Source organism: Hippocampus comes, unplaced genomic scaffold (genome assembly GCF_001891065.2).
Source record: "Hippocampus comes isolate QL1 unplaced genomic scaffold, H_comes_QL1_v1.1 scaffold427, whole genome shotgun sequence".
Lineage (NCBI taxonomy): Eukaryota > Metazoa > Chordata > Actinopteri > Syngnathiformes > Syngnathidae > Hippocampus > Hippocampus comes.
This window is the reverse complement of record NW_017805871.1, coordinates 114644-142636: the sequence shown is the minus strand read 5'-3', so window position 1 is coordinate 142636 and position 27993 is coordinate 114644. Positions and strand designations below refer to the sequence as shown.

General features: G+C 44.2%; 5 protein-coding genes and 2 long non-coding RNA genes across 22 annotated transcripts in view; 4 read left to right on the top strand and 3 right to left on the bottom strand.

The window, feature by feature from the left end:
- Window positions 1–2918, bottom strand: part of spag9a (sperm associated antigen 9a) — a 17918-nt gene extending 15000 nt beyond the window's left edge. For all 8 annotated transcript variants that reach the window (XM_019888645.1, XM_019888646.1, XM_019888648.1 and 5 more), the window contains exons 1-2: window positions 2555–2918; window positions 107–227 (exon numbers count right to left, since the gene is read on the bottom strand). In XM_019888645.1, the coding sequence (XP_019744204.1) occupies window positions 107–227; window positions 2555–2854 (421 nt within the window). In that variant the 5' untranslated portion in view covers window positions 2855–2918. The remainder of the gene's footprint in view (window positions 1–106; window positions 228–2554) is intronic.
- On the top strand, window positions 1873–3489 carry LOC109527003 (uncharacterized). Of its 3 annotated transcripts, none has more exons than XR_002170445.1 (3): window positions 1873–2323; window positions 2630–2827; window positions 2912–3489. It is a non-coding gene; the product is annotated as an uncharacterized LOC109527003 (long non-coding RNA). The 3 variants fall into 3 exon arrangements; XR_002170444.1 differs by lacking the exon at window positions 1873–2323 and adding an exon at window positions 2330–2484; XR_002170443.1 differs by lacking the exon at window positions 1873–2323 and adding an exon at window positions 2330–2489.
- Window positions 3490–3811: 322 nt separating this feature from the next.
- On the bottom strand, window positions 3812–6982 carry LOC109527001 (lipopolysaccharide-induced tumor necrosis factor-alpha factor homolog). Of its 3 annotated transcripts, none has more exons than XM_019888664.1 (5): window positions 6809–6982; window positions 5248–5398; window positions 5060–5074; window positions 4291–4435; window positions 3812–4189 (listed from the first exon to the last, which is right to left on the bottom strand). In XM_019888664.1, the coding sequence occupies exons 2-5, from the start codon at window positions 5381–5383 to the stop codon at window positions 4084–4086; spliced, it is 402 nt and encodes a 133-aa protein (XP_019744223.1). In that variant the 5' UTR covers window positions 5384–5398; window positions 6809–6982; the 3' UTR covers window positions 3812–4083. The 3 variants fall into 3 exon arrangements, with proteins under 3 accessions (XP_019744223.1, XP_019744222.1, XP_019744221.1); XM_019888663.1 differs by having other exon boundaries at window positions 4291–4441; window positions 5248–5393; XM_019888662.1 differs by having other exon boundaries at window positions 4291–4441; window positions 6809–6980.
- A 1488-nt stretch (window positions 6983–8470) lies between these two features.
- On the top strand, window positions 8471–10099 carry LOC109526998 (myeloid-associated differentiation marker). The gene has a single exon (XM_019888660.1). It carries the CDS (start codon window positions 9222–9224, stop codon window positions 10071–10073), a length of 852 nt encoding a protein of 283 aa, XP_019744219.1. The 5' UTR covers window positions 8471–9221; the 3' UTR covers window positions 10074–10099.
- A 1324-nt stretch (window positions 10100–11423) lies between these two features.
- The window catches only part of LOC109527005 (uncharacterized), a 48517-nt gene continuing 31947 nt past the window's right edge, over window positions 11424–27993 (bottom strand). The window contains exons 1-4 of one of the 2 annotated variants that reach the window (XR_002170449.1): window positions 22654–24378; window positions 17940–18130; window positions 11833–11951; window positions 11424–11722 (exon numbers count right to left, since the gene is read on the bottom strand). This is a non-coding gene — a long non-coding RNA (uncharacterized LOC109527005). Of the gene's footprint in view, window positions 11723–11832; window positions 11952–17939; window positions 18131–22653; window positions 24379–27993 lie in introns of those variants that run through there. The other variant, XR_002170448.1, reaches the window with a different exon arrangement.
- On the top strand, window positions 11837–15299 carry LOC109526996 (somatostatin receptor type 5-like). Of its 4 annotated transcripts, XM_019888657.1 has the most exons (5): window positions 11837–11927; window positions 13213–13712; window positions 13794–13934; window positions 14014–14439; window positions 14786–15299. In XM_019888657.1, the coding sequence occupies exons 2-5, from the start codon at window positions 13254–13256 to the stop codon at window positions 14858–14860; spliced, it is 1101 nt and encodes a 366-aa protein (XP_019744216.1). In that variant the 5' UTR covers window positions 11837–11927; window positions 13213–13253; the 3' UTR covers window positions 14861–15299. The 4 variants fall into 4 exon arrangements, with proteins under 4 accessions (XP_019744216.1, XP_019744213.1, XP_019744215.1 ...); XM_019888654.1 differs by having other exon boundaries at window positions 13213–13934; XM_019888656.1 differs by lacking the exon at window positions 14786–15299 and adding an exon at window positions 14687–14778 and having other exon boundaries at window positions 13213–13934.
- LOC109526999 (Na(+)/H(+) exchange regulatory cofactor NHE-RF2-like) lies at window positions 15995–22416 on the top strand. The gene is made up of 2 exons (XM_019888661.1): window positions 15995–16510; window positions 17149–22416. Exons 1-2 carry the CDS (start codon window positions 16304–16306, stop codon window positions 17521–17523), a joined length of 582 nt encoding a protein of 193 aa, XP_019744220.1. The 5' UTR covers window positions 15995–16303; the 3' UTR covers window positions 17524–22416.

Here is a 27993-nt window from a genome sequence, read left to right as displayed (position 1 = left end):
ATTTCCGTTCTCTTTATTTTTTTGGGAATATATATATATATATATATATATATATATATATTTTTTTTTTAATGGGTCATTTGTACATCCACGCGTTAGTGCTTACTCTGGTCAGCGTGGTTCTTGATCTTGAGTTCAAGTTGCCGTGAGTGGGATTCCATTCTGTCCACATGGCTCTGCAGGTCCTTCTTCTCCTGTTCGTGCGTGTCCTCAAACTCAATGAACTTCTACTCGCAGACACAGACAGACAGGACAGGCAGTAGGATTAGACGGCGGGCAATGCATCAGGTGACTCGCTTTCGGCAGCAAAGTCAAGCAACTTGTGGTCACCGGTCTCTTTCTTTGGTCACAAGGGCAGCAACGTTCTCACAATTGGAGGCAGCTGTGGGACAATGTCGCTCTACACTACTGTATATCCCACGTGAACTCGATTACTCATTCTGGAACCAAAAAAAAATGTTACGCTCGACTCTACAATTGTGGTCATGTTATAATTTCCCACTATTTCAATTTGGGTGGGGCAGGGAAAAAAAGGTGCATACAGAGAAGGAAATCAGTGGGAAACCGAAATTGAGTCATATGGGTATTTCTTGCACTTCCATTAACAGGAAGAAAACAGGCGAATGTTGACGTGGCCGCCCATCTGTGCCTGCAAAGTGACAGCAGATGGACCTGGATTGACAAATCCATATGACGTTACAGAACTGGAAGCTTGCATTGTCATTCTTAACAGTTAAAATGTGACAAGGCGCACACACACTACTGGTCAGTCCATCACAGCACTATTCAAGAGAAAATAGGGAAATGTAAGTTGTGATGAGGGTGATGTTCCCTTTCTGTGACTTCCCTTCAAAAAAACAAATTAAAAAATCACATGACCTGGACGTAATACCCCTTATATATATTTTGGAAAATGACGGTTCATACTGGACTTTGAAACAACGGCGACAATGTGCGACTGTCACGCCGCTTCAGTGTCACGATTGCCGCAGTCCAAATGCATTTGGGTCAAGGAGTCAGCTGGGGCAGAAGGTCCGAGTCTCGGCATATTCTCACACGGAGGGAAGGAAGCCAGGAGGCGCGTATTCTCACATCCGAGCCATGACAATAATATAATACTATCTAATAAATATAATTGGGAGTTCTAATCAAATGCAATTCTTTGAGTCCTAATTATTCTACCGGTAAATGATTGGGAAAATATTTTGTAGCCTTGCCTAAGAAGTCAAAATATATAGTTTGTGTCAATCTAGCACAAGACAAGCAAACAATTACACTTTTCCTTCCTATGGCCCTCAAATTTTCTGCAGTAGGTCTTAACCTAAGTAATTACATTAATACCATTCCAACTGTTCGACTTCAATCACATATCATAGTATTGGGACCACTCTGAGAGGTGGCATTGTTCTCAATTGTTGCTCCACCTTTTGCTCTATCCGCCGTGTGTGGCAGATTGAGACTTGGCATTCAGTTTTTTTGTTTTCCTGTTGGAGGAAGAATAAACAGTGACTTCCTGTTTTGGTTTTCCAGGATCTATTGAGTTTCCTGACTGCATGGATCTCAAACTAATCTATTCCACTCTGTCAAAGTGCCTTGAGACAACTTATCATTTGGTGCAATTTAAATTGTGGCTGGCCGATTGAATCATATCAATCGATTAATCAGAATCTATTTTTAACAATACAATTAATCACCTTTCTTAGTTCAAGGTGGTGCTGATGTTCGTATTTATTTATTTTTCAGGCAAACCTTTACTGTGGGGAAAAAGCATGTTAAATTATTCGTTGTTCTAAAATGATCTATATTTCTTTCTTTTGGTCATTAGGATGAACGTTATACGGAGATGTATTTATAACAATTTTATAGATAGTGATACTATTTATAGTCACGGCGGAAAGATGGGGGGTGTGCGGAGTGTTTTCTTTTTCCTTGCGTAACAGAAAACAATGGAGAAGCACTGATTTAAGTGCAACTTTTGTGTTCGTGTGTTGGATTGACGCTCGGGCCGACGACTACGTTAGTGTATTTTATAATCTTGGTCTTTATGGTGGTGGAGCTCAGTATTTTTTTTTGGAGCTGGTGCCCGATGTTAAAAGTTGGAGAGTCGTTGCTTTATCTGCCAACGACGGGAAAATTTTGATCCAAATCAGAAACAGCACTCATAAATTAAAATCAAACTGAATGAAAGCTGATTTGTCCGTGTCTTTCCGCCGGGTCCGGCACTTCGAATGACGGCCTAAAAAAATGCTGAGTCACACCGGTGCAGGTCTCACGGGACTCTGACGTGTTGCATTCACTGACTTGAGAAGTGAGCGGTGAACAGGTGCATTTGGATGCCATGTAGTTTCTTTAGGTGCGTGGTGCGACTGTAGCAGATGAAGCACCGTGCCACCAAGTGCACACTTTATAGCGAGGACGTTAGCATTGCAACATTAGCATGAGATTGTTTTGTTTACTTCTGCAAGGAAGCTGGATGCTGCCCCGGTCAAGTGCGTTTTAATTCCCAGCTAAGCTAACGGAGGCTAGCGTCATAAAACTGCACAAAATGTCTCACCTCCTCCGCGTGTTTCCTGAGCGCTTTCTCGCGCTCGTACTGGGTAATAAGCTGCTCGTTGTCCTCCTTGAGCAGTTCCAGTTCCACTTCATGCTCCTGATTCTCCGCGAACACCGCGTCGAGGTTCTCCAGGACCGCCACCACGAGCGGCATGAGCTCCTTCACCACGTCCTCGTCGTATTTCCCGATGAGCCTCTCGAACTCGCGGTAAATGGAGTTAGCCAGGCCCGATACCCGCTCTGACATCATCGCTGATGTCCCCGGGTCGTCCTGGTACACAACTCCGTCTTCCAGCTCCATTATTTGTCTGTAGTCCTCTCCGTATTATGCAAATAGGAGTGTTTTTTTTAATTGCAGGATTCCAGATTCCCAGCCGCTATGACAGCATTTATGCGCTTCTTGGATGAAATGACTACACAGAGAACATTACTGGACCGGACCGGGCCCGTTACGATGCAGGAGACGACGTGGATGTCTTCCTCTTTTTTTCCTCTCCCTTCTTCAATGGTGCCTTCAGGAGCTACTCCACAAACTTGGATATTCCAGAAACGACCCGCCAAATGTTATACGCCCTTTCGTCACTCGGGATAAATCACATCGTCTGCCTACAAAATGATGCGTTAATCCACAATTTGTTTAAGTGTTATTGATAAGAAATATGTTTGATTCATATTGCATTATGTAGCATGTTGAGAATGGAGCATTTTACGTGTCCGCCGATTTTGAGCTCTGTATCCGAACACACGGGGATTCATAAACACAAAAGCGTCGCTATTTTTGTCGATATCGGTTTTACGTCGTGCACTTGAAATTCACTTCGTCAATACATTTCCCAGATGTCATTGAATGCACCATTACAACAGCTGAGTTGTTGACGAGATCACGCCATGACGTCACGCGAATACAGTCATAAATTTGTGTTGGTTTGTTTTGCAGTTTGGCAACTTCGTTTAACAAAACTATAGGTTTTAAACTACATTTTCTTAACACACACTACTTGTATTGTCTTACGTTTAGTGTGTATTGTTTTTAGTTTTTAAATGTGGAAACGTGCTGCACGGTGGAAAAACTGGTTCGGCCTCGCAGTGCAAGGTTGAAGGGTTCGATTCCGGCTGCGTCCTTCCTCTGTGGAGTATGCATGTTCTCCCCGTGCCTGCGTGGGTTTTCTCTGGGTACACCGGTTTCCTCCAACATTTCAAAAACATGCATGGCGGTCAGATTAGAAAATGGATGGATGGATAAACGTGGAAACATTCGCAGTTTATAATTGCACGTGTGTTTATTCTTGTTTGCACATCATAATAGCACTTGAAGTTGTCTTCTTGAGGGACAATACACATTGACTGATAATTCATCACTTGCACATTTTTCCACTGACTGGTTAATAATTTATTCATGTAATCTCCCATGCCACATCCACGCATCACAAATAAACAGATCTTACTTAGCCTTTGCAATGTTTACTATTACCATTACATTTACCAAATTGAAATGTCATAATGAGCATCAAGTTTCCAATCTGGAGCATTTTATAACCGCTTGTAAACATAGATGACTTTGTGGCAAGATGGGCAGTGATGCTCCACATCCTTGCAGGAGTCCACACAGAATGGTATACAGCAGCAGAGAAAACACCTGATACAGGAAAACCAAAAAAAAGTCATTTTCAGTGTGGGGAAGCAAGATCAGAAGCTTATCAATATATTATGGCTGTAATGTGTGTTTTCGCTGTTCACCCAAATATGGTGAGGCCTCCGCAGATGGCCCATGTCATCAGGCCTGCCGTGCGCTCTATCTGGGTAACCACAGTCTGCTGACAGTGGGGGCATATGGCTTGCCCAGGGCTGTCTTGCAGAGAAGGTGTTACCACTAGATGAGTCACTGCAGTTGAAAAAAATACAACACAATAACTTTTTCTTTTTATCTTTGAAAACAGTTTATTCCTCTTATTTATAGTTTTTAAGGTCATTCTTTCAATTCCAATGGGGGAGTGTACGTGGGCAAACCATCCTTTACCGTAGTGACTTAAATTGACCAGCAGAGGGTGGCAAACGTATCGCAAATATCACGTGATCTCAGTCTATTTGGTCGCCTTCATTCATGTAACATCTCACGCAGGCGTATTATGAACCACTTATTCTATTTTGTAAATGAGCTGGTTAAATATCAGGCTAGACTGAAATATAATTGTCACACGTGGTGTACTCAACAATATGATGTAATAGGAATTGTAATTCTTCTGTGACTTGAAGCACATCCCAAAAGGTGACTGTGCTCGGGGACGACAAACAAAGGTTCGTTGTGATGCACACGGGCTGCAAATGGACTATTCTGCAGATCAGTTTGGACGCAAGCTGACTTCCTCATGCAGTGCAGATGCAGTCATTGGCATTGCGCACACAGGTACTGACAAATTGCGACAGTACGGTAACTGATTTCTAAAATCCGTACCGCCCGTCCATTTATATGGACCTGTGCATCTTTGGATAACAGGTATTCGCTCACCTGTGGCAGACGTACCTGGGACCAGAGTGAGATCAGCACATAGCAGATGAAAACACAAGCAAACAATACAGTATATACATTAATATGCAGTACATTCCATTACTCCACTGCTCTCGCGTGCAATACAAAAGATTCTCCAATTCAGGGTGATAACAAACGGTTATTTTAAACAGGCAGCATCCACAGACCTCCTTGGTATCCAACAGGTGGGGGTCCTACATTAAGTGCTGGGTTCAACCCAGGTGGGGGTGGTGCAACCCCATAGGTCATGGGGGGGCCAGGGTAGGGTGGAGCTGATTCTTGTCCTGGGTATCCTTTTTCCATCTTGAGAAGTCTTTCCTAGACAGAAAATGTAAACATGAAACACGTTCTTAGCAAACCGCAGAGAAAACAAACCAATCCATGGCAAAGCACTTGGACCTATCTTGGAAAAGTCAACTTGTCAGCATGACTGAATGATGTGGTCCTTTTTTTTTAAGTGCTCTGGTCACCTCCCAGGGAACAAAAGCATAACGTTCATGAATGGTTGTTTGTCTGTATTCGTCGGAGTGGTTTAGCTAATAGATACATAGTCAATATTTGGAGTTCTTTCCTGTAGTTATTGTAAAAACAATTTCAAGAGAAATACCAATTCCCCCAAATACACATAAAGGAAGAATGCAAATATGGGCTCATTGTTAGTGTGATGTTTCGCGAGGCTGGGATGGGCCAAAGAGGATCAACAATAAGGGAAATAAACGGCATTGCAGCTTTAGTACCCTTTGGCCAGTTTCCCTATTGTTGATATTGTGTGTGCAAGGAGGGCGTACAGTATGTCCAACCTGACAATTTTTCCAGGATATGACACACAAAATATTTCACAACTGTATAGCTCCCGAACACAGCCAAACCTTTTCTTGCAAATGACACTTTGACCATTCGTAAAATTCCCCTTCACTATTTCAACATCAACTATTAACAACTCACCTGTGTACTAGTATGATCATTTATATAACCCCGTTACATCAAATGAGGAACTAGGATCTTCCGTGCACAGGACTGAAAGTGACATTTTTCAGTTCAACATTGCGATTCTCTGAGTGGCGTAGCCGAGTGAAGCTTTTTGTTAAAAGGTCAACATTTTATCTTTTATGGCGAGCTATTTTCACGTTCGTAAGAGTACCGCACAAGATGTCTTATTGTGCCCTGAAAAATGCAATGCTCCGAGTCCATGGTCCAGGAATCACGGAGCCAAAGCACTTTACTTCAGCTTATCAATAATTTGATTAGAGGGAGAGAGGCATGGGCTTGTGCTTAAAAGCTGCGATCATGTTGCCTGGCACGAGTCCCGATCCCATAAGTGGTCGAACCGTTGCTCATTGTGTATTCCCAGTCTGTCCCTGCTAGCCATCCACAGTTTCGCCATAAATCCATACTAAATCATTTAGAGAAGCATAAGTCACTCGCGCATGTTCACCACAGACTTGCACGAGTGCCTCACCCAGTTTTTTGTACAACAGTGGGAGATGACTTTCTTTGTTATCAACAGACCCGATATAATACGCAAATAAGGATGGCATTAAACAGCAAATCAAAAGAATAAAATATTACTCTTTGGTAGCTCTGATTAGGTGTGAGGAAAAAAAAAAACAAAAAAAACAAGGGAAATCAATATTCAAATTTTGGCACAAATACAACAAGGTTACATAATATATCAGCAAAATGCGCTCTCCATTTCTTTGAAAATGTGATCAAATATGATTTACCTACCTGTGGCTTTTTACACCAGCAAAGAGAGGGAAAAACCTTCCTTGCTGTGTCTGCTTGACTCCGAGTGAGCACAAAATCAAGAGCACACTTAATATGCGCAAGGCGATTATAAAACCAGCACTTCACTATCTAGATAAGACCAATAGAGGATGGATTATCGACTGTGTTTCAATTGTCTACTTCTCACAACTTTGTCAGGTGGCCCTCCCATCATCCGCACCCAACTTCCCCACGTGACTGCATACGTCAGAGAAAAAATCAATCAAATTATCCTGTGACATTAGTTGAATGGATTTAGTCTCAATTTTAATCCAAACATCATGCATCATGAGTGATGTAAAATTTACTTCCTGGTCACTTTTATAGATATGCATATTCCTATATATACAATATATATGTGTACACACACACATACACACATAGAGAGCGAGCGAGCGAGAGAGAGAGAGAGAGAGAGAGAGAGAGAGAGAGTTACATAGAAAATAGAAAATAGAAAATTTCTACAACACTTCTCCTGACATTCCTCTGACACACGCATTTCACAACATGTGACAAAAAAACTCATGATAGTCATTTCGGGAAGCGCAGGGAGAGGTCACAAGAGTGCATCCTGTGAGAACGATTCACTATGACATCATGAGTCTGAAACATAACGTTACACTCCATCAAAGACAAAAATCCAAACGTCAAACATGCAAATTTTGCTCCAACATGTATGGGGGCAAGGGAATTTTATATCAAGTATTTGATAGTTTTCTTCAGACGCTTTGGTAGATTTCTCAAACCATCCTTGAAATAAGCATGAAAGAAAGTGTATTTCTCAAATAGCACAAATACCATTTTCCTCCTTGAAATCCCAAGCGCAACTCTCAAAAGTTAATACTGTGTGTCACTGAAAATTTCAGTGCCATCAGAAAAACTGTATAGAAAATAAAAAAAAAAAATAGAGTAAACGCAGATGTTACAGTGTACCCGTACAGCACAATTTGAATTGAAATTGAAAACAGTCCATTCCATCACGGTGCCTGACTTGCAAGTGACTCAAATGTATTTTTTTATTTTCTTACTGGATGTCATTGAAAGCAAATAACTGTCATTTATTCCATTCTTAAACTGCCACCATCATATAGCAAAAGTGTAGCCTTGTGACATTATAAAATCGACCGGCGGAATTATTTTGTGTCTGTTGGCTCTGTGTTTGATTTCTAATTGCTCGTCAAAATTGTGACGTTTTCTCTGGCCATATTCATTCTAGTCGTCAACGATTATGATCACTGAAAAATTAAAATTGTTGTTAAATTGTCGTTTTGCGTGACATAATTTCCTGAAAATTTTAAATTGAACTCCGAATTTGTACCACTTTTGGGGTGTTCAACTTCGGAGGTTTCACTGTATGATCTGCCTACGTTGTTGAAGCTATAAACGAGATGTCCACTAGAGGGCAGTATTATAAAAACAAAAAAAAGCAACGACAACTTTTGGGTTAAGTGCGCAATTTGTTGATAACCAATACAATAGCCGCATCTATAATTCTATCTTGACCGATATAATAATGTCCATTGTTGATTGACACTGCACAAATGTTTTAATTTCACAACTATGTATGTATGCAGATGTGATGTGGACTGCTGCAAAGGTGCACTGACTTCGGACACAAAAAAAAAAAAAGTCACATCTATGGTGCAATAAAATAAACTACAATTCCCAAACCACTACTGGACCTTCTTTCCTCTGTGCGGCCGTACAGTAATACCAAAATGAAATAAATTTAAAATAAATCCGGACACCTCCTTTATGAGCTGAATTGAACATGGACTAAAATGACTGGCACGTTGCTATTATAATAGTTCATTTCAGTGAGTTTTATAAACACAAAACGACAGTTAACTGTCCTGTTTTTATTTTACTTCATGGATAATTTCCTGATTTTGTCAATTACTTCTCCAAAATTCCTGAGCGCGGGTCTGCACTCTACTGATTGTTCGTATAATTGCTTCACTCGGCATTGTCACCATCCAGCTTGGGGAAGGAGCCGTTGCGCATGTTCTCCAGCCCGTAGGCCAAACTCTGTTGAAGATAAGCCCCCGGATGAGGCAACGGGAGCAAAGTCCCGCATGAGTGTGTCTTGATGCGGGCTTGATAACAACCGGCACAAGTGCAATCAGCAATTACAGTCAGACCATAAGCCATAAAGCGAACACAGATACCAAAGATGCTGTGTTTGACTATACACGCCCTGCAGGCCGAGTTTCGCTTTGAAAGAACAGAGAGCATGCGTTTTCTCGCCTGCGTGGATTTCTACGACGGGCTCCGCTTCACAAACTCTTCTGCTGGGGTATTCCGGCGCAAAGAAATGGATTGAGTAGAGGAGAGGATTGCGAGAGGATCATTTCTGAGGTCAAAGCTATTCGCCATGATCCACGTCGACGTCCACTCGCTGACCCAGCCGGTGGGCATCCTGCGGCTGATGGCCGCCGTCCTCACGTGTGTGTGTTTTAGCCTGGTGGCATCGGCGGGCTACGTGCCGTCTCCTTACTGGGCCTGGTGCATGTTCACCTGGTGCTTCTGCTTCTTCTTCACTCTCCTCATCCTCATCCTGGAGTTCACCACCTTCAGCGCCAAGTTGCCCTTCGCCTGGGATGACTTCACCACCGCCTTCGCCATGCTGGCGAGCCTCATGTGCCTGGCCGCCTGCGTCATCTACCCGACGTTTTTCACCTGCGCCGTCTGCTACCGACAGATCGGCGCTTCCGTGGTGTCCTGCGTGTGTTGCGGGTTGTACGTGGGCGAGGTGACGCTAAATCGCCTGCGGCCGAGCGGGCAGATCCGAGGCTTCCTCTCCACGCCGCCCGGAATTATGAAGATGCTGGAAACTTTCCTCGCCTGTCTCATCTTCACATCTCTGGAGGAAAGACAGTACGGGCACTCTCCTGAACTGCAGTGGTGCGTGGCCGTGTACTCCTTGTGCTTCATCCTCGCCATGCTCATCATCCTGCTCACCGTTGGACAGCTGACCTCGCTACTGCCGTTTTTTGACAAGATGGTGATCGTCTATGACATTTTAGCAGCAGTTATGTATCTGACAGCTATGGTGATCTGGCCACTTTTTAGTTTCCGAAATAATCAGAGACCACCGAACTGTGGTTACCTGTGTTCATGGGATAAATTGGTGATGGTCACCGTCATGACAATTCTCAACTTCGTTGTTTACGTCCTGGACTCTGTCTACTCTATGCGGCTCGTGTTGAGTGTCAGCGCGCAGTGAAGCTGTTTTTAAAACTGGGGGGGGGGGTTCCTGTGCTTGAATCATTGTGTGCATGCAATTTTAAATTGCTTTTTATACAATAGAATGTCCTTTGTCTTTTTTTTTTTTTCATTCACTATAAAATGAGCGCAGTTCATGCTTTCAAGGTTGATGGACTGGAGTATAGTTAATGATTAAAACGGTATCGCTGCCATAAAAAGAGAGACGACATAAATAGGCTGGAGAACTTTGGATCCCGTTACAATGAAAAAGATCAAACAGGACACATAATGGCCACGCGAGCTTCATATCACTTCGACATTGCTACGATTACGGACGTGACATCATGTTACAAATGAATCTTTTGATGTAAAGTCGCAATTTTAATCACACTTTTTTTTTTTTTAAACTGCTGGGTTCCACTGAACTTGTTGTTAGAAGCCTGTGATTCAACAGAGTGTCAAATCTCGCTGGAGCCTCGGGAGGATGTTGTGAAAATGCACGGGGAGGGGCGTAGGGAGGGGCGGAGGGATCAATAAAAGCTTACATGTGGCTTTGTGGTTATCCTTCCTTTTGAGTGCCCACTTGCAAAACAAATCAAGTTGATTTAGTGTGGCACTCACGGGATTCTTATAAACTCTATGAAAATATATTTTTTTACTTTGTGTGTTAGTTCCATCACTAATTAGGGACTTCTGTCCCCTCTGAAGTTTGGTGAGAGGTGAAGTACACCCAGGACTAAACCCCTAACAATAACAAGGACACTAATAATTAAGTATTGGAATAACGTATTGAATCTTCTTCAGCGCAGTTGAATACACCCTGATGTCATGAACTCTGCAAAGCCAAGTGCAATTCAAATGCCTTTTCCATTCATTCCATCCATCCATTTTTCGATCCGCTTTATCCTCACAAGGGTCACCATTTATTGATTCGATTCGCGGCTTTCAATGGCAACGTGCTGAGTGAATATGTGTCTTTGAGCGCCCCCGTCGCTGAGATATAAGATAAATGAGCCATATCATCAGCCAGTACGTGCTGTTTGGCTCTGCACGACATCCCTGCGGGGCCGGTTTCTATACGCAGCTGTGTGTTGACTCACAACCCGGTCCTGGTCGGGACCAGCCAAACAGGTCCTTTCAAAAGACGTCAGCAACTGACCCATTGTGACCAAAACAACGTGCTGACGTGGAAAATACCGAAACAGCGTCCTCACGGCACGCAAAATTCCACCCACAGTTTTCGTACCCTTTCTCCACATACTCCATCCCAAGCGGTCTCGGTGTTACTCTCCGTCGCAACACACACACACACACGCACGCACGCACGCACGCACGCACGCACGCACGCAGGCAGGCAGGCAGGCACACACACACACACACACACACACACACACACACACACACACACACACACAGTTATTCATAGTTTGTCTATTTCTAGACATTTGTATGAGCCACTGGTGGTTGCATAAAAATGACAGAAATTGGTATAAAATGTGTGCTTTTGCGCTGTTGAGCTGTAATCATAGAAACACCCACCGATGGGTGGGACTTTGGCATCAGAAGGGGGAGGGGGGGCATTTTCCTCACATAAATACTCACTGTGCATCCATCCTCGAGGGGTTTCTGACACGGTGTCGTCCCCTGGACAGAAGCTCCCAATCCAACCTGCAGAGGGCAAAGTTCACCATCATATTTTCGAAGACGGCGGAAGACGTCCGCAAACATGACGCTTCAAAGCGACGAGGAAACCGAGCTGGAAGGTTCTTCTCTCTGACCTTGAAAAATTCCAAGACTGCTTTGATGCGGAGAGTGCAGCGCATCACTCCAGGTGGTGGCGGCGGTGCGGAGCATCTGAGGCGCACGGCGACAGGTAGGATACGTCCCATCCTCGCCACTATAACACAAAGACGACCGCAGTCAGTCGGAGTCAAGTTCGACAAACTTAAGGCAGATGTGGGAGGGAAATTGTGCAATTAGAAACATTTAAGCACATAAGATTAATGGTGTAACGGAGGCAGCATCGTGACGCAAACTAAAAAGGTTGAATTTGAACGCTTCCCCATTTCAATCAGTTTTAACTCAGACGAACAATTTCATCAAAAAAAACAGCCGAGCTATGTTTTGACTTTGTAGAGTGCGCGCAGATTTTTTTTAATGGGCTTTTGAAGCTTGAAAAGATTGACTCAGGCTTCTTGAATGCATCGCGTTCGTTGATCTGCATATTGTCAAGGGAATATTAAAGCACTACATGCACAATGTACTAAACGTATCAAGTTTTTGTTCCATTTCAATTGAATTTGTCAAGACAAAAATTGGCCTGAGGCCAAATCGAGATGTAGCCATCTGGACAACAACGCTCTAAAAATGACTTCAGCGGTGGCCCCGAGATGTCAAGCAGCACGTAGCCTGAAGCAAACATGGTGTTTGTTTTCTCAACAATGCGCTGCGGGCTGCACGTCACTCCTGTTTTTGGAGCGCGGTTCACTGACTCTTTACATCAAACCAGTTACCGTATTTGCGCAACACGTTTCTACAGCCCCAGGTTGCAAAGACTGACAGCTAACATTAATCAAATTAGTGAAGTTCACTCACGGTGAGAACATATCATCGCAATTCAAGGGCATTCCTGAAAGCGACGGTCCCCAATCACCAACCCGCGGGCCGTTACCGGTCAGCAGGCCGTTCGCCCGCGCAGATGAATTTTTTTTGCGGGGCATCTACAGCACGTCACAATCAAGATTATACGTCAGCAACTCGTTTCCCGCATCCCGGACCCGCCTCCCCTCCCATGCCCCGCCCTTATTGACGAATGGTTGCCGGCAAAAAATCTGCACTTCCATGACCCCATCCCTGGCAGAAAAAAAAAATGGAGGCCTACTGCCTTAAAAAGTATGTCTGCACATATTTACAAATCCAAAATATATGTTTTCAGATTGAGAGGGGAAATAACAAAAATAATGCCATACACCGTCCCCACGCCAAGTGGCCGAGAGTCCCTGTTAGCTCGGGAGCTAAGTGGTAGCGACACTTCTCGTGATGTGGAAAGGCTTCGATTATTTAACTAGCGGGATTTTGGCAAAAGCGAAAAACGATGTCGAGACAGTTTACACATATTGCACATAATGATTTCAAAATTTTTTCCCCCCTCCTCTGAGCTGTCACCAGCTATATTCCATTTGGATAGCCCTGCCTAAAGATGGCCGAATACAATATCACATCAGCGTCTGAGGAAGCGAACGCGTCTTTCCCTCGGCCCCACATGACGGACCACAACGCCAGCATGTCCAATGTGATGGAGCCGCTGCCCTTCCGCGTCATCATGGGGATCGTCTACAGCGTCGTCTTCATCGTGGGTCTCCTCGGCAACTCGCTGGCCATCTTCGTGGTGATCCGCTACACCAAGATGAAGACAGTGACCGACATGTACATCTTCAATTTAGCCGTGGCGGATGAACTCTACATTTTAGGAATCCCCTTCATCGCTACCAACAGTGTCCTTTACTACTGGCCCTATGGGGATTTTTTCTGCAAGGTGTGCATGACGGCAGACGCCATGAGCCAGTTCATGTCGACCTTTTGCCTGACGGTGATGAGCATCGATCGCTACCTGGCGGTGGTCCATCCCATCCGCAGCGCCACGTGGAGGAGGCCGCAGGTGGCCAAGATTTTCAGCGGCATGCTGTGGGTTGTGTCCTTTCTGGTCGTGCTGCCCGTCACCATCTTCTCACACGTTCAGGAGGGCTTCAACACCTGCAACATCACGTGGCCCGAGATGCAGAACTGGTGGTCTGTTGTTTTTATCCTCTACACATCCATCCTAGGCTTCTTCGGACCGCTGCTGGTCATTAGCATCTGCTACTTGCTCATTGTCATCAAGGTACACGTCTCGCCGACTTTTGCCGGGGCCTCCACACATTAAAGTTGTGGTGAAATAATGGTCTCTCATCTCTTTCCAGGTGAGGTCGGCAGGCGTGCGGGCGGGCGTGACCAAGCGGCGTAAGTCGGAGCGGAAGGTGACCCGCATGGTGGTGATCATTGTGCTGGTCTTTGTACTTTGTTGGATGCCCTTTTTCACGACCAACATTGTCAACCTGGTCCACATCATCCCCGAGAACAATGCCACAGCGGCGGTCTACTTCTTCCTCGTCACCCTCACCTATGTGAACTCCTGCGCCAACCCCATTCTCTACGGCTTCCTCTCCGACAAATTCAGACAGAGCTTTCAGAAGGTGCTCTGTTTGCACAAACCCAAAGGGGGTGTTGCCTCTGGAAACCTGAGGGAAGCCCAACAGGCCGCACCCAACGACAAGCCGGCGGCCAACCACGATCCGCTTTTCCCAGCCGGGAATCCGAACCACAATGGAAAAATACGGAACAGCCAGGTAGGATGCACTTGACAAGCCCTGACCTAAAAGGGGATTTCCATCACTTTTACATTTGGGTTACTGGTATGAATGTTGGCCCTGGGTGTCTTGTATGGAGTTTGCATGCCCTCTCCTGCTTGCATTGTCATTTTTTTTTTTCTCCTGTCAGCTCAAACTTACTGTCGCGTTCTAAAAACACATGTTAGGCTATTTGGTGACTATAAATTGCCTATTGGTGTAAATGTGCGAGATGTGCAACATACAGAGAGGAGCCGCTGGGGGTGCCGCCATCAAAAGAACAGTCTCGTGTGAATTAAAGGTGTGTTATTCCTGAAACGTAATGTTGAAGTCTATTTATTCACAGTGCGTCCAGATGGAGGCCGCTGGAAAACCTGACAATGACTCTTCAGTGGCATTGAATGGTCAGTCAATGCCGTGAGATGATGCGACACGATGGCCCCATGCCAAACGGAAGTGCCACCGTTTCAACCTGGACCTCAGACTGATGAGAATTTCATTGCACAATAACTCTCACCCGGATAGAATTCAGTTCTTTATCTTTGTAGTGTTCGGCAAGGCTGTTCGGATCAAATTCTTGATGGAGAACCTCTGCAAAGGGGAAAATGTGGTCATGTTTAAAATTCGACGAGTTCAAATGTGCTGCCTCAGATGCCCTTTTTTTTGTTTTAGTTTAGGTATTTTTCTATTCACTGGAAGAGTCAAAAAGGGCAATTAATCTGTGACCAAGAGCAGTATTTTTGTATGATGTTCATTCGTCAGAGTTTTACGTGTTAAATTTTCATTTCAATTTAAAACTGTACAAGTGTTTCTTAGTCTGATTGAGAAATAAATTATGCTGCAGTGGAAAGCCCTGTGCAGAAAAAAAAGATTGAAACTTGGCTGTTGATACCACAAGATGACCACTATTTTCATCGAAATGAAACTCCTCAACTCACTCCAACACGAATCCTTGACACCAAGATGCTACAGATTGGCAGCAAAGCAGTACTGTTGGGTAAATGAAGCGCCTTAATTCACTCTAGCATAGTTGCTTGAGACCAAGACGCTACAGGATGGTCAAAGCAATACTTTTAATTTGGCCTAAGCACAAAAACAGCAAATAAGTGAGTTTTTCAGAGGAGACTGGAATCCATAAAAATAAATAAATAATAATAAAAAAAAAAGACACACACAAAAATCTGCAAAAAAGTGAAATAGGTTTCAGTTACACTATCACCAGTCACCACTAGATGTCTTAGTTGCGCTACACTGGGTCTTATACGGTCCTACATTATTTTACACGAGCCAGTTGAATAATACTTGGTGGATTTGGAATGATATGATATAATGTCGGTCACGATGGTGAAGGAGAGTTGACGTTTCTTATTAGGTAGTGTTTAAAAAAATCACAAACGCACTGCTAAGGTTTTAGGTGCGCGCGAGGTTTACTTGAACAATTTTTTGCCACACGGGGGCGGTATTACACCAAATTGGGTGCACTTGATGTCTTGCAACATCTGGGCCGGGTTGGGTAGAGGGTGGTGCTGAGGCCCCACATGGACTGTGCAAGTGGAAGCGAGCCGTTGCTACGCTTAGATGTCGAGGGAAAAGTTGGAGTCCATGCGTGAACATCCATCACGTTGCACTGAAAACCTCCGAGGATCACATTTTGGAATTGAAGACACCGCCAGCAATGGTCGCTATTGAACGCACGTCTTGTCAAACTGTGGATTTTATTTGTATTTTTTTTAACTTTTGGTAGCTGGTTTTGCTCTGGGAAGCGGGCGTAATTGGCAGGTATGCGATTAGCCCACTTTTGAACCGGATTTGCAATTTTTCCAATCACCCGAACTCTGCGAAGGAATTACAAGTACAAGAGGACATGGCGAGCGAGAGGAAACCAAGGCTTTGTGTCATGACAAAAGGGGAGCAAGGCTACGGCTTTCACTTGCACGGCGAGAAAGGCAAGACCGGGCAGTTCATCCGCAAAGTGGAGCCCGGCTCGTCCGCAGAAGCGGCTGGTTTACGCGCGGGCGACCGCCTGGTTGCGGTCAACGGCGTCAACGTGGAGCGAGAGACACACCACCAGGTAGGTATTCACAATGCAATAAACGCCGCCACAAATGGACTTGGAGTCGATTATGTGGCACCGTCGTACCCGGTAATTCAACTTTTATTAAGGCACCCATGGAAACGCTTCAAAACGCTTCAAATTACAACACCAGAGAAACCGGATTATTTGGAAGCGCAAAAAGGAGGAATCTGTTCAGTGGCTATGTGGAGTATAATGTTACAGCGTTGATATTATTATAGTTTACATCCTGAGATTACAATTTTCCATTTTCTGTTATTGTTGACATCCTTTTATTTGATTTTATTGAATTTTTAATAAAACGATTTCAGTATATATTTTTATTTGATTAAGTTAAATCTGTTTTGACTACGTGACACAAGAGACCTCCATGTACTTAAAAGTTGTGCAAACCTGTTGATCAAGACTGTAGCCTGGAAGTTCCTTGACAGTAATTGAGGATGTGACAAACTAGTACGCTTTTGCCAAGCTGTGCTGTGGGAAGATTGCAACATACTTTGTGCTGCGGATACAGATTCCTGCACTTTGATTGTCACTGTAGATTTCTGGTAAACTTAAAAGCCCAAAGTCTGCAGATCACGTTGCTCACCCAAAATATTCGAGGGGTTCATTTGTGTCCATCACATTTCCCGCAGGTGGTACAGCGGATCAAAGCTGTGGAAAATGAGACCAGACTCCTGGTGGTGGATCAGGAGACGCACGAACGTCTGCGTAACCTGCGTCTCACGGCCACAGAGGAGATGGCCATACCCGGAGAAGAGCCACCTCCCCCGTTCTTGCCCCCGGATCCCCCCAGCGCCGCGCCGACTTTACTCCCGGCCTCACCCAGCGAGGACAAGCCCGAGGAGGAAAGGAACGGATCTGCCATGCTGCAGTCCATGCTACAGAGGAGTACGAGTTGTCAGGTGCCAAAACACACCAGGAGGCTACCATCATTGGCTGTGAAGAAGGTAAACACGTCACCTGCTTTCATAATCACTGACAAAAATAGAATTATTCATTTTTTTTAAACCCCCAAATTCTTGAATAAGTGGAAGTATACTTGTGTCTTCCACGTTTTTTTTCATGACTCATATCTTTGTCATGAAAAGCATCACTCGTGTGACTCACCTCATCTCGACTGCATCCTCCTTGTCAGACACTGATAGCAGTGCTACTGCTACTAGCAAGAGTATCTGGCTCTTGTTGTTGTCAGTTCATAGTTTTAGGGAAAAAAGACCATCTCATTTCACCTAACAGATTACAAATCAAACACGTCAGTCCCCAAAAGAACCACACAATGGTATGCTAGGCTCACTTTCAAATGATGCTACTATGCTAGCCACGGGAGTTGTGTGTTTTATTAGTTGAGTTGAGTTGAGTCATCGCAAGTATACCACAAGCTATATGATCAGTAAAATTGGTCAAGAAAACGTGATGTATGTACCTTGCTTTAGTTTCTTCATATCCAGCTCTTGCGCCACTTCATGACCGGCGAGCTTGTCGCGTTTAGCATGCGAATCCTCTGAGTGGCCAGAAGGCTTTTGGAAGGTCTTCCAGATGTTATGTTAGAAGAGGTCAACAATCCAGTAAGTTCAGACCCCGTGACCTCGGAAAAATGAAGATTTAGCGTTGATTCTGCAAAACAGGAAAGCCACAGAAAGGCATCTTTGTCACACAAACATAATTCAAAAAGCCTTTTGACTCTCCTACTCTTGTAGTTATTTCCATCTTGTCCTAGTTACTTGTTCTGTGGTATACGACAGCAGCATTTCGGCGTCTCTAAATTCACTGTTTAGATGCGTACCGACATAAAAATCGCGACACGGTTCCTCACTCTGGAAGCCAAAGATGCTTTTTCCGCAACACGTGTTTTCACTTAGATGCGCCCCGTCCAGATGCGAGTGGCTCTCTTTCAACGGGAGATGTGACAAGGCCTATCAGTTAAATCCGGAATGTTTGTCAACGCGGTTGCCTTTTGCGACCTGCGGAGAGGACTCCCAGTGAGTCACCTCGGGGGAATTCTCAACGAATGATTGTTTTGTCTCACTCTTGTCTTATAACTTCGAACTATGACCGGATAACAACAAAAGCCAGATGCTCTTGCTACTAGCAGAATGTTTGTTGCGACTGTAATCAGTGGCATATTTGTCAAGTAAACATCCTACGAGAGTGTTTGTGTTCATCCTCATGGTTATTGCTTCATGTTTTCTTTCCTTTTGATTTGTGACATCACGCGGGCGGGGGCGACACTGACAGACACAGTCACTTTTTCTCTCGGTGTGTCCTTTGGACGTTTCAACACACCGCCCTTCATCTCGGTGTTGCATACATCCCATCTAGCCGGAACGCATACCTGAACTGTCGAAGCCCCTCGTCTTTACCCTTCACCGCACACGCCCACGCACACTATGCGAGGAGAAGGTACGGCAGTGGGCGGGTCCCTTTTGCCGCCAATGTGACGTGTCAGGTGTCACTTTTCTCGGGCAGACCCTCCTTTTAAGTGCCAACACGTGTGCTGTAAAACGCTGAAAGCCGGACGATGAAAATGAACGGCAAACAGATAACACGCGATCCCTCTTTTGCACGCGCAGCATAAAATCAGCCAGACATGTTCCTGGCTCTTTTATTGAAAGGTGTTATATTGCGGGGGCATCTGGCGATCTCGTGCGGACATCTCGTGGTGTTTTGTTGTATTTGTTTCCAGACTTTTTGTTCCACTCCTGACCCACCACGACGAGTTTTTTGAAAGCTAAACAGGATGCTTGTTGCTAGTTATATTGTTTTTCCGAATCTCAATTCAGCACGCTGGAAAGAATGTTGACACGTGTTAAAGGCCACAAGTTACGCGTGCTCCTCAATCCTGGGACGTTTCTGACACACTTCATACTGTATGTATGCTATTTTATACATTTTTTTTCATTCTGCAGAGCATGCAGTGATCGCCTCGAAACAATCACTTAATTCTGAGTCCAATTCACTTCATTTGTGACCGTCGTGTTGAAATGTGAGAGTGAAGCATTGATTTTTGCGAGTAAATAGACGCGCAGCTGCTGCAAACGTCCTTCTCGACCTCTCTGTCTCCAGGACGACGGAGAGAGGGGGGGAAAAAAAAAAGATGCAGCAGTGGTAGTCGAGAGCAATGCAGAGTTATAAACGCAAAACATTCATATTTTAAGAGCGACGACGTCCTGTCGCGGTGGCATGAGTGTATTCGGGGCAGCTTTGTTTGCCTTCACTAGCTTTTGGAGAATGTCTTTAGGGTTGGTTCGTAGCATCTGGTGGAAGTGGAGCAGAGCACGTACGCCCCACCGTTCATATGGACAGTCTTTCAGCAGAAATCATCACATCGTCGAGAAACACCAGGAAGCCCATTCCATCAGAAGACATTCACGGCCATGACACGACACCATGTTTGAGAGATTTATGTGGTATCCCCAGATGCTCCTTTCCTTCTCCATATTGTTCTACTGAACATTGACGAATCAGTATTTCGATTCATGAAGGCATGTGATGATTGCGGACAATATTCTTGACTTCGGTTGAGGTTGTACAGCGTTTTTTTGTTTGTTTTGTTTTGTTTTATTTTTTATACTGAGGTATGGAGTGTGCAATCAGCCACTTCAATGCTCTTATTGTGAGTTCCGGAGTTACTTTTTTGAAGGCAAAAAAATAAAAAATTGGCAAGTCCGTGAGTCTCTGATTTTGGTCTCCAGGGTTTCCAGACTACAGTCCACAAACAATTTTCATTTCAACATTCGGAATAAGCTGACATTAACATTGTGTCACTTGTCCCTGAAAGTGGAGGTACACTGCATATGATATTTGTGAAAATCTCAGGCACATCGTTTTTTGGTTATTTTTGTCTTTGTTTTCTTTTTTTCGATGCACGTTTCGCCGTTTTACATTAAACTGTGTGTTAAGAGACTTGTTGCGAGTGAGTCAGTGTGTGTACTTCATCTGACTAACATCTGGAGCTCGTGTTTAGTAAGCCCCCACGGTCCCAAGCCCGTCTTTTCTCGAATACCAACTATGTTACGTCAAGACACAGGGGTCTGCGCCATGCGTTGGTGTGTGCGTGTCGTCTTCTTGGATGTAAAAGAGTCTCGACGGGGGGGAAATGCAAGACTGATATTTAACTCCTCTGGTAGTCATGAATGGTGTAGGAAGTGAGATGTCTTCCATACCAAGAGGCACGCTCATTTATATGTTCGCTGTGCTGAATGTGGGGAAACGGGCCTGGCACCTTGTTACGTAAGGCGTGATCATCACGGTACATTCTGAAACGACGTGCTTTTTCTTTGAAAGACTTTTTCTTGCTCTGGGGTTCTGCATTTTACCCTGAAGCTACCGCATGGTTTTTGTACATTAGTGGTAGTTAGTCGTTAAAGCTAGCAGTCTTAACTGTTATTGTACTAATTAATATACGGGACTTTAAAGTTTAAACGTCACTTGAAATATTGCATTACAAATGAGACAGTAGGACGCCGAATGGATTCTTTCATTTTTAAAATGCACATTGAATCTACACATATGTGCTGGAAAACTCTGATGCCCCCTCTGGAATCTTGACCTCACTTAACGATTTTGAAGTGAGTTGAGGAGTTTCATTCGGACAGAAATTGTCATTTGTCGCCATCTCGTGGCATCTGGTGTCAAGGAACTCTGTTGAAGGGAGTTGAGGAGTTTCATTCGGACGACAATCGTATTTTGGCGGCTGTCTGGTAGCACTTTTATGTGGGTATAAACTATTTTAGCGGGGGTGGGGGGGCTCACTGTGCCTTACCATGAGGATAAGTGGCTCAGGTAATAATGGATTGATGGATGATTTTACAGTACAGTTAAGTGTACTTGAGCACCGTATACAAACGAGTGTACAAAAAACATAAATGCTGGGATCTGTTCTGGGTGGTCGACCGCTAAAGTAGGCAATCTTTGGTTGCTACGGCAACGGCAGGGGCGACGATGTCCTTATTCCAAGCCGGTGTGCCATTCATACTACCCTGACAGCGCAGCTGTTATTGTGATGTAAAAATAGATGACATTCGGTTACTTTAAGTATGATTTGTGGGACATCAGTCTGCATGTGCTGCCCACACGACAGGACTGGCGACATGATTTGTTTGGCTTTCATCAGAAAGGCTTGTCGATTGTACGTTGCGCTCTCCAGGTCATGTGTTCTGTCCTTTGAAATATTCGCTTTGCTCTGGTGCGCACGCACAGCTGTGAGGCAGCGCACGTTCCCTCGTGTTGATTATCGCTGCATCCTCAATACACTTTTCTGGCATTCTGCGGGCCTAGGATGATCAAGTAGTTTTTGTGCACGCTCATTTACAAACTTAATGCAATGTTAATAAAATAAAAGATCCGCATCCCAAAGAGTAAATGAAGGTCAAATCTTGTTTTACTACCGCGGTGAATTGTGTATCCACAGAAAGAACCGTTTTCCATCATGCGATAAATCCATCGGGATGATTCAGAGAAATTACGACGTTTATTTGATGAGAACACCACATTTGACAAATATTGATTTTATCCTGTTCAGACAAATAATCGTCTCAGCCTGAACACGCTCAACAAAAGATCATGGTCACGAGACAGTCGAATGGCTTGGCAAGATTTATGTTGCTGCGTGTTTGAAAGTTGCTGTTCAGACCATGTAGGTAACAGCTTGCAACGATTGAGTGGTTTATACTGCTCATTATATCATATATCAACCGATCCTGTGTGAAAATAACGCTCTCGTACGTCGCGCTGCACACGGTTTAAAGAAAACAAACTTGCTGACAGCCAAAAGAGGCAACGTGGAACATCTGCCAACTACTGATAACAAGGGTGTGAACATGTGCATGACATCACTGATATCAACACAGAGAGTATGTGAAAACAGAAAACTGTGGGTGGGGACCCAGGCACACTGGATTTAAAAAAAATAATGATTAAAAAACATTTCTCAAGAGTGCTGGTGACTTTTTTATGTTCTTTTGTGGTTGTATTGGCTGGGGAAAGTCAATTCAACGATATTATATTCTGTATTCATGTAAACATGCAGAGGCTGCAGCGGGTTTAGTTGTGTTGTATGAAGAGGGCTCAGGAAGAGCACACAAGGCCGAGCCGTTACACACAAAAAAAAAAAAAAAACGGTTCTCATGTCCTCTTACTCTCTCGCTCTCGCTCTCGTCTTGTGCATTGTCCTCTCTTGAGTCCCTTCTTTCCAATTCCCCTTTTTCATCCATCTGTCATTTCCGCTCGGCCTCTCTCTTCAACTGATCTCCTCTGAATTATTTTCGCTTTCTTCTCCGGTTAAGCAACACTCACAGGAGCTGCGCGCAAGACGAGCTTTGGAGCGAAAAAGTTTTCATTTAAGAGAGCTTTTGTACTCAAGTGTCTGATTAAGCTCAGCATTAATATCTGGACTCCTATCTGTAGGTTTTAACCCTTCGGATCTTAGTCCCCCAAATTCGGTGACTGTCGCCATGCCAACCCACAGTGACATTTGCCAGTAATGCCGGCGCTGCTACCGTTTGTTCCTCCGTGGCATGAACACGAGCAAAAGGAATCCTTGCGGTTATTTTTAATGATGATGAACTTTCAAGTAACTCACCGCCAGTAGGTTTGCTAATGATGATTCGAGGAAATGTCACATTATGAGGAAATATAATAATGATGCTCTTCCACATTATACTTTTTTCCGCCATTTTGTCCGTTTGCATCATAAACGCTTCGTCACTACACAAGGATATGAATTCAACAATGTCTGTTATTGTATTAATATGACTGCAGTTTGTATCACGTCTACAGTTGCTTTAAAAAAAACAGTGGCGCCTTGACTTACAAATGACCCGACTTCTGAGGTTTTTGAGACGAGAATCTTCACTTTTGCTTTGACATATTAGCGGGAATTTGAGAAGTCAAAGAGTGTTCAAAAATAGGCTTCAATCTGTTTGTTACCACGACCAGATGAGGTTTCCTGTCTAACTAAACATAAAACAAAAAACAATTTACAAATTGTTTCTTGAAAACAACCACATGACTGCCTTTGGAACGTCCGAGAGCTTCATGCTAACAGCCCTCCATGGTAACGGAGGGGCCGTTAGCATGGGGGGCTGTTAGCATGAATGCGAAACACCAGAGTTAACACAAATAGCATCATAGTTATGGTGTTGTAACCCTTTAATCGATGGATTTTTGAACACAAATGGTAAAGCAATACATGTAGACCAGGATCAGTAGATCAAATAAGACGTCTGCCACCTCGTGGTGATTGGTGATATTCCCACTTAAAACTACAGTCGACCCCTACATATTCGAAGCTCAGCAGGCATGGATTTACAAGTGTCAATGGAACCAAGATGGTGGCAAAACACGACTTTCGTCTCAAGAAAACACCTTAACTCTCATCAGCATAGTTATCAGGCATGAATATCAACATCACCGCCTCAGAACAACAAGTATTGATTGCAGACTGCAGAAACCTAAAAGGCTTGATCGTCCAACTTCTATATTCTTCAGTGACTATATTTGCAGTATAATGCCGCCAACATTTGGGTTCATGGTTAATTAAAATTTTTGGTTCCAGAAACATTCGGAATAACCTGTTTACATGCCTGGGCAGAGAGAGTTACTCCCGCATACAAAATAATTGAATTCAATTGGGATATCCCCATCCAAGCCGCAACAATGTCATGACGCAAATAGGCGTCAGTTTCACTTCTTCCATCCAAAAACAAAATCAACAGCAGTACGGCGGATCACCAACAGTGCGGAGCCGATAGCAGTTCACCTCTTGTTGGTGCTTGGATGCTGGTACTGACACATCAGCAGTACTTAAAAGCATCTTCCAGCAGTATATATCGTCCGGCGTTCGTACAAATCCGACTTTGCCGTGCCGCTCTCTCGATACTTTCTACCGTCGACAAAAGACATGATGTCCTTCACCACATTAATAAAGCAGTCGGTTTCCACCTCGTTCCAAAAAAGTGTGGCACGGTGTGTGTTACCTCTGCTTGTTATTTTTTCCCCCCCCCGCCGGGTTGCACGGCATATTAATACTTCCTGTATTCAAAAAAATCAAGATTCCTTGCAAATAGAACATGCCCGGAATACAAGTGGGTGTTCCCTTCAAAATTCAGAGACACGTTTACTGGCTTTTGTGGGTGTTTCCACCACCTCGGGCAACCGGATCATTGTTAATATTACGAAAAGGGTTATTTGACTTGCATATAAACATGACCAATGAGTTGGCTTTCTCGGCTTGTACTTGGGCAATCCCCTGCCTTCATTAGCTCCAGTTTCGCTAAATGAGAATAGACCAGTCCTCTTAATTGCTTTTAAGGGAGCCATACTCAACTGGAAAAACTACATCATTAGTGGAGGGAGTAAGGTTTATGGTAATGCCCCGAGGGTTGACTTGCATCTAATTGTAACTCCGCAACATGAACATGAGAGTCATTTAGCCTGACACTGCTATTCTGAATGGCTTAACTGTTAATTACACTGGTCAACAAATGTTTACTATTTTTTTTTCTATCGGAGATGCAAGTAAACTTTTCGAGATTATTATTATTATTTCTATTATTCTTCTTCTTGTTATTATTATTATTATTGCGCTGATTCTGAAACTGCCCTCTTCTTATGTCTAGCAGATCAGTATTTAATATATGTAATATAGCAATATGCATCCATCTATCCATTTTCTGATCCGCTTTATCCTCACAAGGGTGGCGGGGGGTGCTGGAGCCTATCAAAGCTGTCTTCGGGCAGTAGGCGGGGGACACCCTGAACCGGTTGGTGTGGTCTCCTTCAGGGTTTCACGTTCTGTTGGCAATCGAAACGACATGTGTGCCAGACACAGTCAAAATAACCAAAATAAATGTCGGACTTGTTGACACAGAACGAAACAGAGGCTCATTGTGACTCGAAGTTAAAGGAATGTTTGGGATGTCGCTTTGAAAACACAACCTGCGTAAGGTTGACTGTGTGTGTGTGTGTGTGTGTGTGTGTGTGTGTGTGTGTGTGTGTGTGTGCGTGTGTGTGTGTGTGTGTGTGTGTTTTGTGTGTGTGTGTGTAAAAAGGCATAAAGCTGAACGAGATGACACAACGGGTGTAAGAGTTTCCCATGTGCACTTGTTTTGAGTCATCCCTGCATTCAAAATCAGGTTTTTCCAACACCTGTAACTGTTCCTGCTGCTCCCATGTGGGACGTTGACACATCAAGTCCTAACGCTAACCAGATAAGCAGCTGTTTTATCCAATGTCAAGCTAATTTGCTGACAACGAGGGAAAGCAACATGTGTTTTGGGTTTTTTATTTTCCCTTCCCTATCCAAACAGTGGTAGGCCATGAATTCGGCATCTCGGCCTTCGGTGGGGACTCAATCGACTTAATCCACCTTGTCAAACCACCACATGTGGGGTGCAGGTGTCATTGATGTCACGTTACCATGCTCACATTCCACACTATGTGTGTGACTTTGATAGGCGGGACCTGGCCTGGTGAGTGACGTGGGAGTCAGCAAATGAGAATGCAGTGTTGACTGCAGCGGGCTCAGGTTAGCGGCTGGCTGCTAACCAGTTTGCGTATTGAGTGCCTGCTTCGTGAGAGAGATTTTGCCTTCGCCCTTGTTATACGATTACCGTATTTTCCGCACTGAGGCGCTTCGGATTGACAGGCGAAACCTTTAATGAATGTCCTGTTTTAAAACGGTTTTCATGTATAGGGTGCACCGCATTATAAGGGGTATAGAAGCTACAATAGTGGCTGCGGTTGCGTTGTGCATCCATTAGATGGAGCTACGCTGAAGGGAATATAATACAACACAGCTTTATATAGAGCTTTCACTACCGCTGCAGCTGTAATAAAGCGATTCACAGAACATTTGAAATACTACATCCAAGAAATCAGAATACTGATCCATATATAAGGCGTATCGGATTATAAGGCGCACCTTCGGCTTTTGAGAAAATTGAATGCTTTTAGGTGCGCCTTGTAGAGGTCTTGCTCTCTCCTGACCTCCCTCTAATATTTGACTCATAAAGCATTTTGGACTTGCGTGATTCAAACCAAACACGTTTACGGCGTTGCATTTCAATCAATGGTCTCTCCGTTTGGAGTCTGTTGCCGAGGCGCAAATCACACGCCATGCTGTGTTCACCCTGCACTCACTCAGCAAGGATCTAACTTGTGACTGATGAAAGATGGCGACCAAGACGGCGGAGACCTGGGGATGGGGGGCGCGTCGAGTCATGAGGGGCAGACGGAGGTTACATTGGCTCTCACCCCCCTCCGCCCACCCCACCAACCCACACACATAATCACTCGCAGCTGTGCAGTGTTTATCCAAGAGAGGTTCCATTGGAACTGGAAACGTTGCCGAATCGCTCAATTTATCTCACATTTCTGTGTGCCGTCGTCAATTGCTCTTTTCTCTTTCTCTTCTGGAACTCTCTGTCTCAATCCTCCCCGCTGCATCTGATGAGCGTTGCCTCCCACACACTCTCTCTCTGTCTCTCCCCCTCCTTGTCCATTTCTTCCCGCGCTCCCTTTTTCTGCTATTTGTTCTCAATAGCCCACTTCCCACTTTTCAAAAGACTTTCTATTCCCTTTCTCCCGTGGAAGATCCGCCCCTGCTTCCCAGTCCTGGCAAGGCCGCTTCCAGTCAGGAGGAGTGAGAATCCGAAGGGATTCATGAGCCAGAAATGGAACCATATGTCGCCATCTGGGTTATTAGGAGAACGAGAGGCACTGCTGTTTTGCATTTGTGATCACCCCACAGGAAGTTTTTTTTAGGTTTTGGGGGGATATTATGGGAAGTTTTCAAGCCGTCTTTCATCACGTGAGCAACAGTTTCATCAAGCGGTACAGTTCAAGATGGTGTGCGATTCATTTTTTTTTTTTGGGGTGGGGGGGTATTCTTGCAGTACTGTGACAATGTCATAAAAACACTTTTTTTGGAATGTTAGTTTAATTTCATTTCTTCCGGTAGTTCAATGTACTTAACATGTAAATATTTTAAAATGAAAACGTTTTTCGAGTTTTATGCTGATCTTATGACTTGAGCTTTTTTATTTATTTTTATGGCATAGCCAGTGTGACCCTCCTACTTCAGCTATCATTTACTCACACGAGAGATGCCGTTATTACCATCCCGCTACAAACACGAGCCAGACCAGTTTTTACTGTTCCAAACCCAAACTATAGTGTGCTTAATTGAACCACACTGTGTGGAAATGTGGTCATATCCTCCCCATACTCCAAGTAGAGCTTCATTTGAGAGACACTCAGAACATTCAGTAATAAACCTTCACTCGTGTCATTGGGTTTAGGGAGGAAGCGGTAACAGCTTGCCACTCAACCAGCTCCCCTACCGTTGCGCTTCTTTGCAGCGTAGGTGGACGATCAGTGCAATGATGTGATCAAAATGATACACCAACTATTAATGTCCTCCTCCGTGCTGGGAGTGCTGTCAGTGACATGCTGCAAATGGACACTCAGTCTCAATG

Coding starts and splice junctions, on each gene's coding strand:
- LOC109526999 (XM_019888661.1), top strand. CDS start 16,304: ATGGCGAGCGAGAGGAAACCAAGGCTTTGTGTCATGACAAAAGGGGAG. Junction 16,511..17,148: donor AGCGAGAGACACACCACCAG/GTAGGTATTCAC, acceptor CATTTCCCGCAG/GTGGTACAGCGGATCAAAGC.
- LOC109526996 (XM_019888654.1), top strand. CDS start 13,254: ATGGCCGAATACAATATCACATCAGCGTCTGAGGAAGCGAACGCGTCT. Junction 13,935..14,013: donor ACTTGCTCATTGTCATCAAG/GTACACGTCTCG, acceptor ATCTCTTTCCAG/GTGAGGTCGGCAGGCGTGCG. Junction 14,440..14,785: donor GAAAAATACGGAACAGCCAG/GTAGGATGCACT, acceptor ATTTATTCACAG/TGCGTCCAGATGGAGGCCGC.
- LOC109526998 (XM_019888660.1), top strand. CDS start 9,222: ATGATCCACGTCGACGTCCACTCGCTGACCCAGCCGGTGGGCATCCTG.
- LOC109527001 (XM_019888663.1), bottom strand. CDS start 5,383: ATGGAAAAAGGATACCCAGGACAAGAATCAGCTCCACCCTACCCTGGC. Junction 4,190..4,290: donor GGAGGCCTCACCATATTTGG/GTGAACAGCGAA, acceptor TTCCTGTATCAG/GTGTTTTCTCTGCTGCTGTA.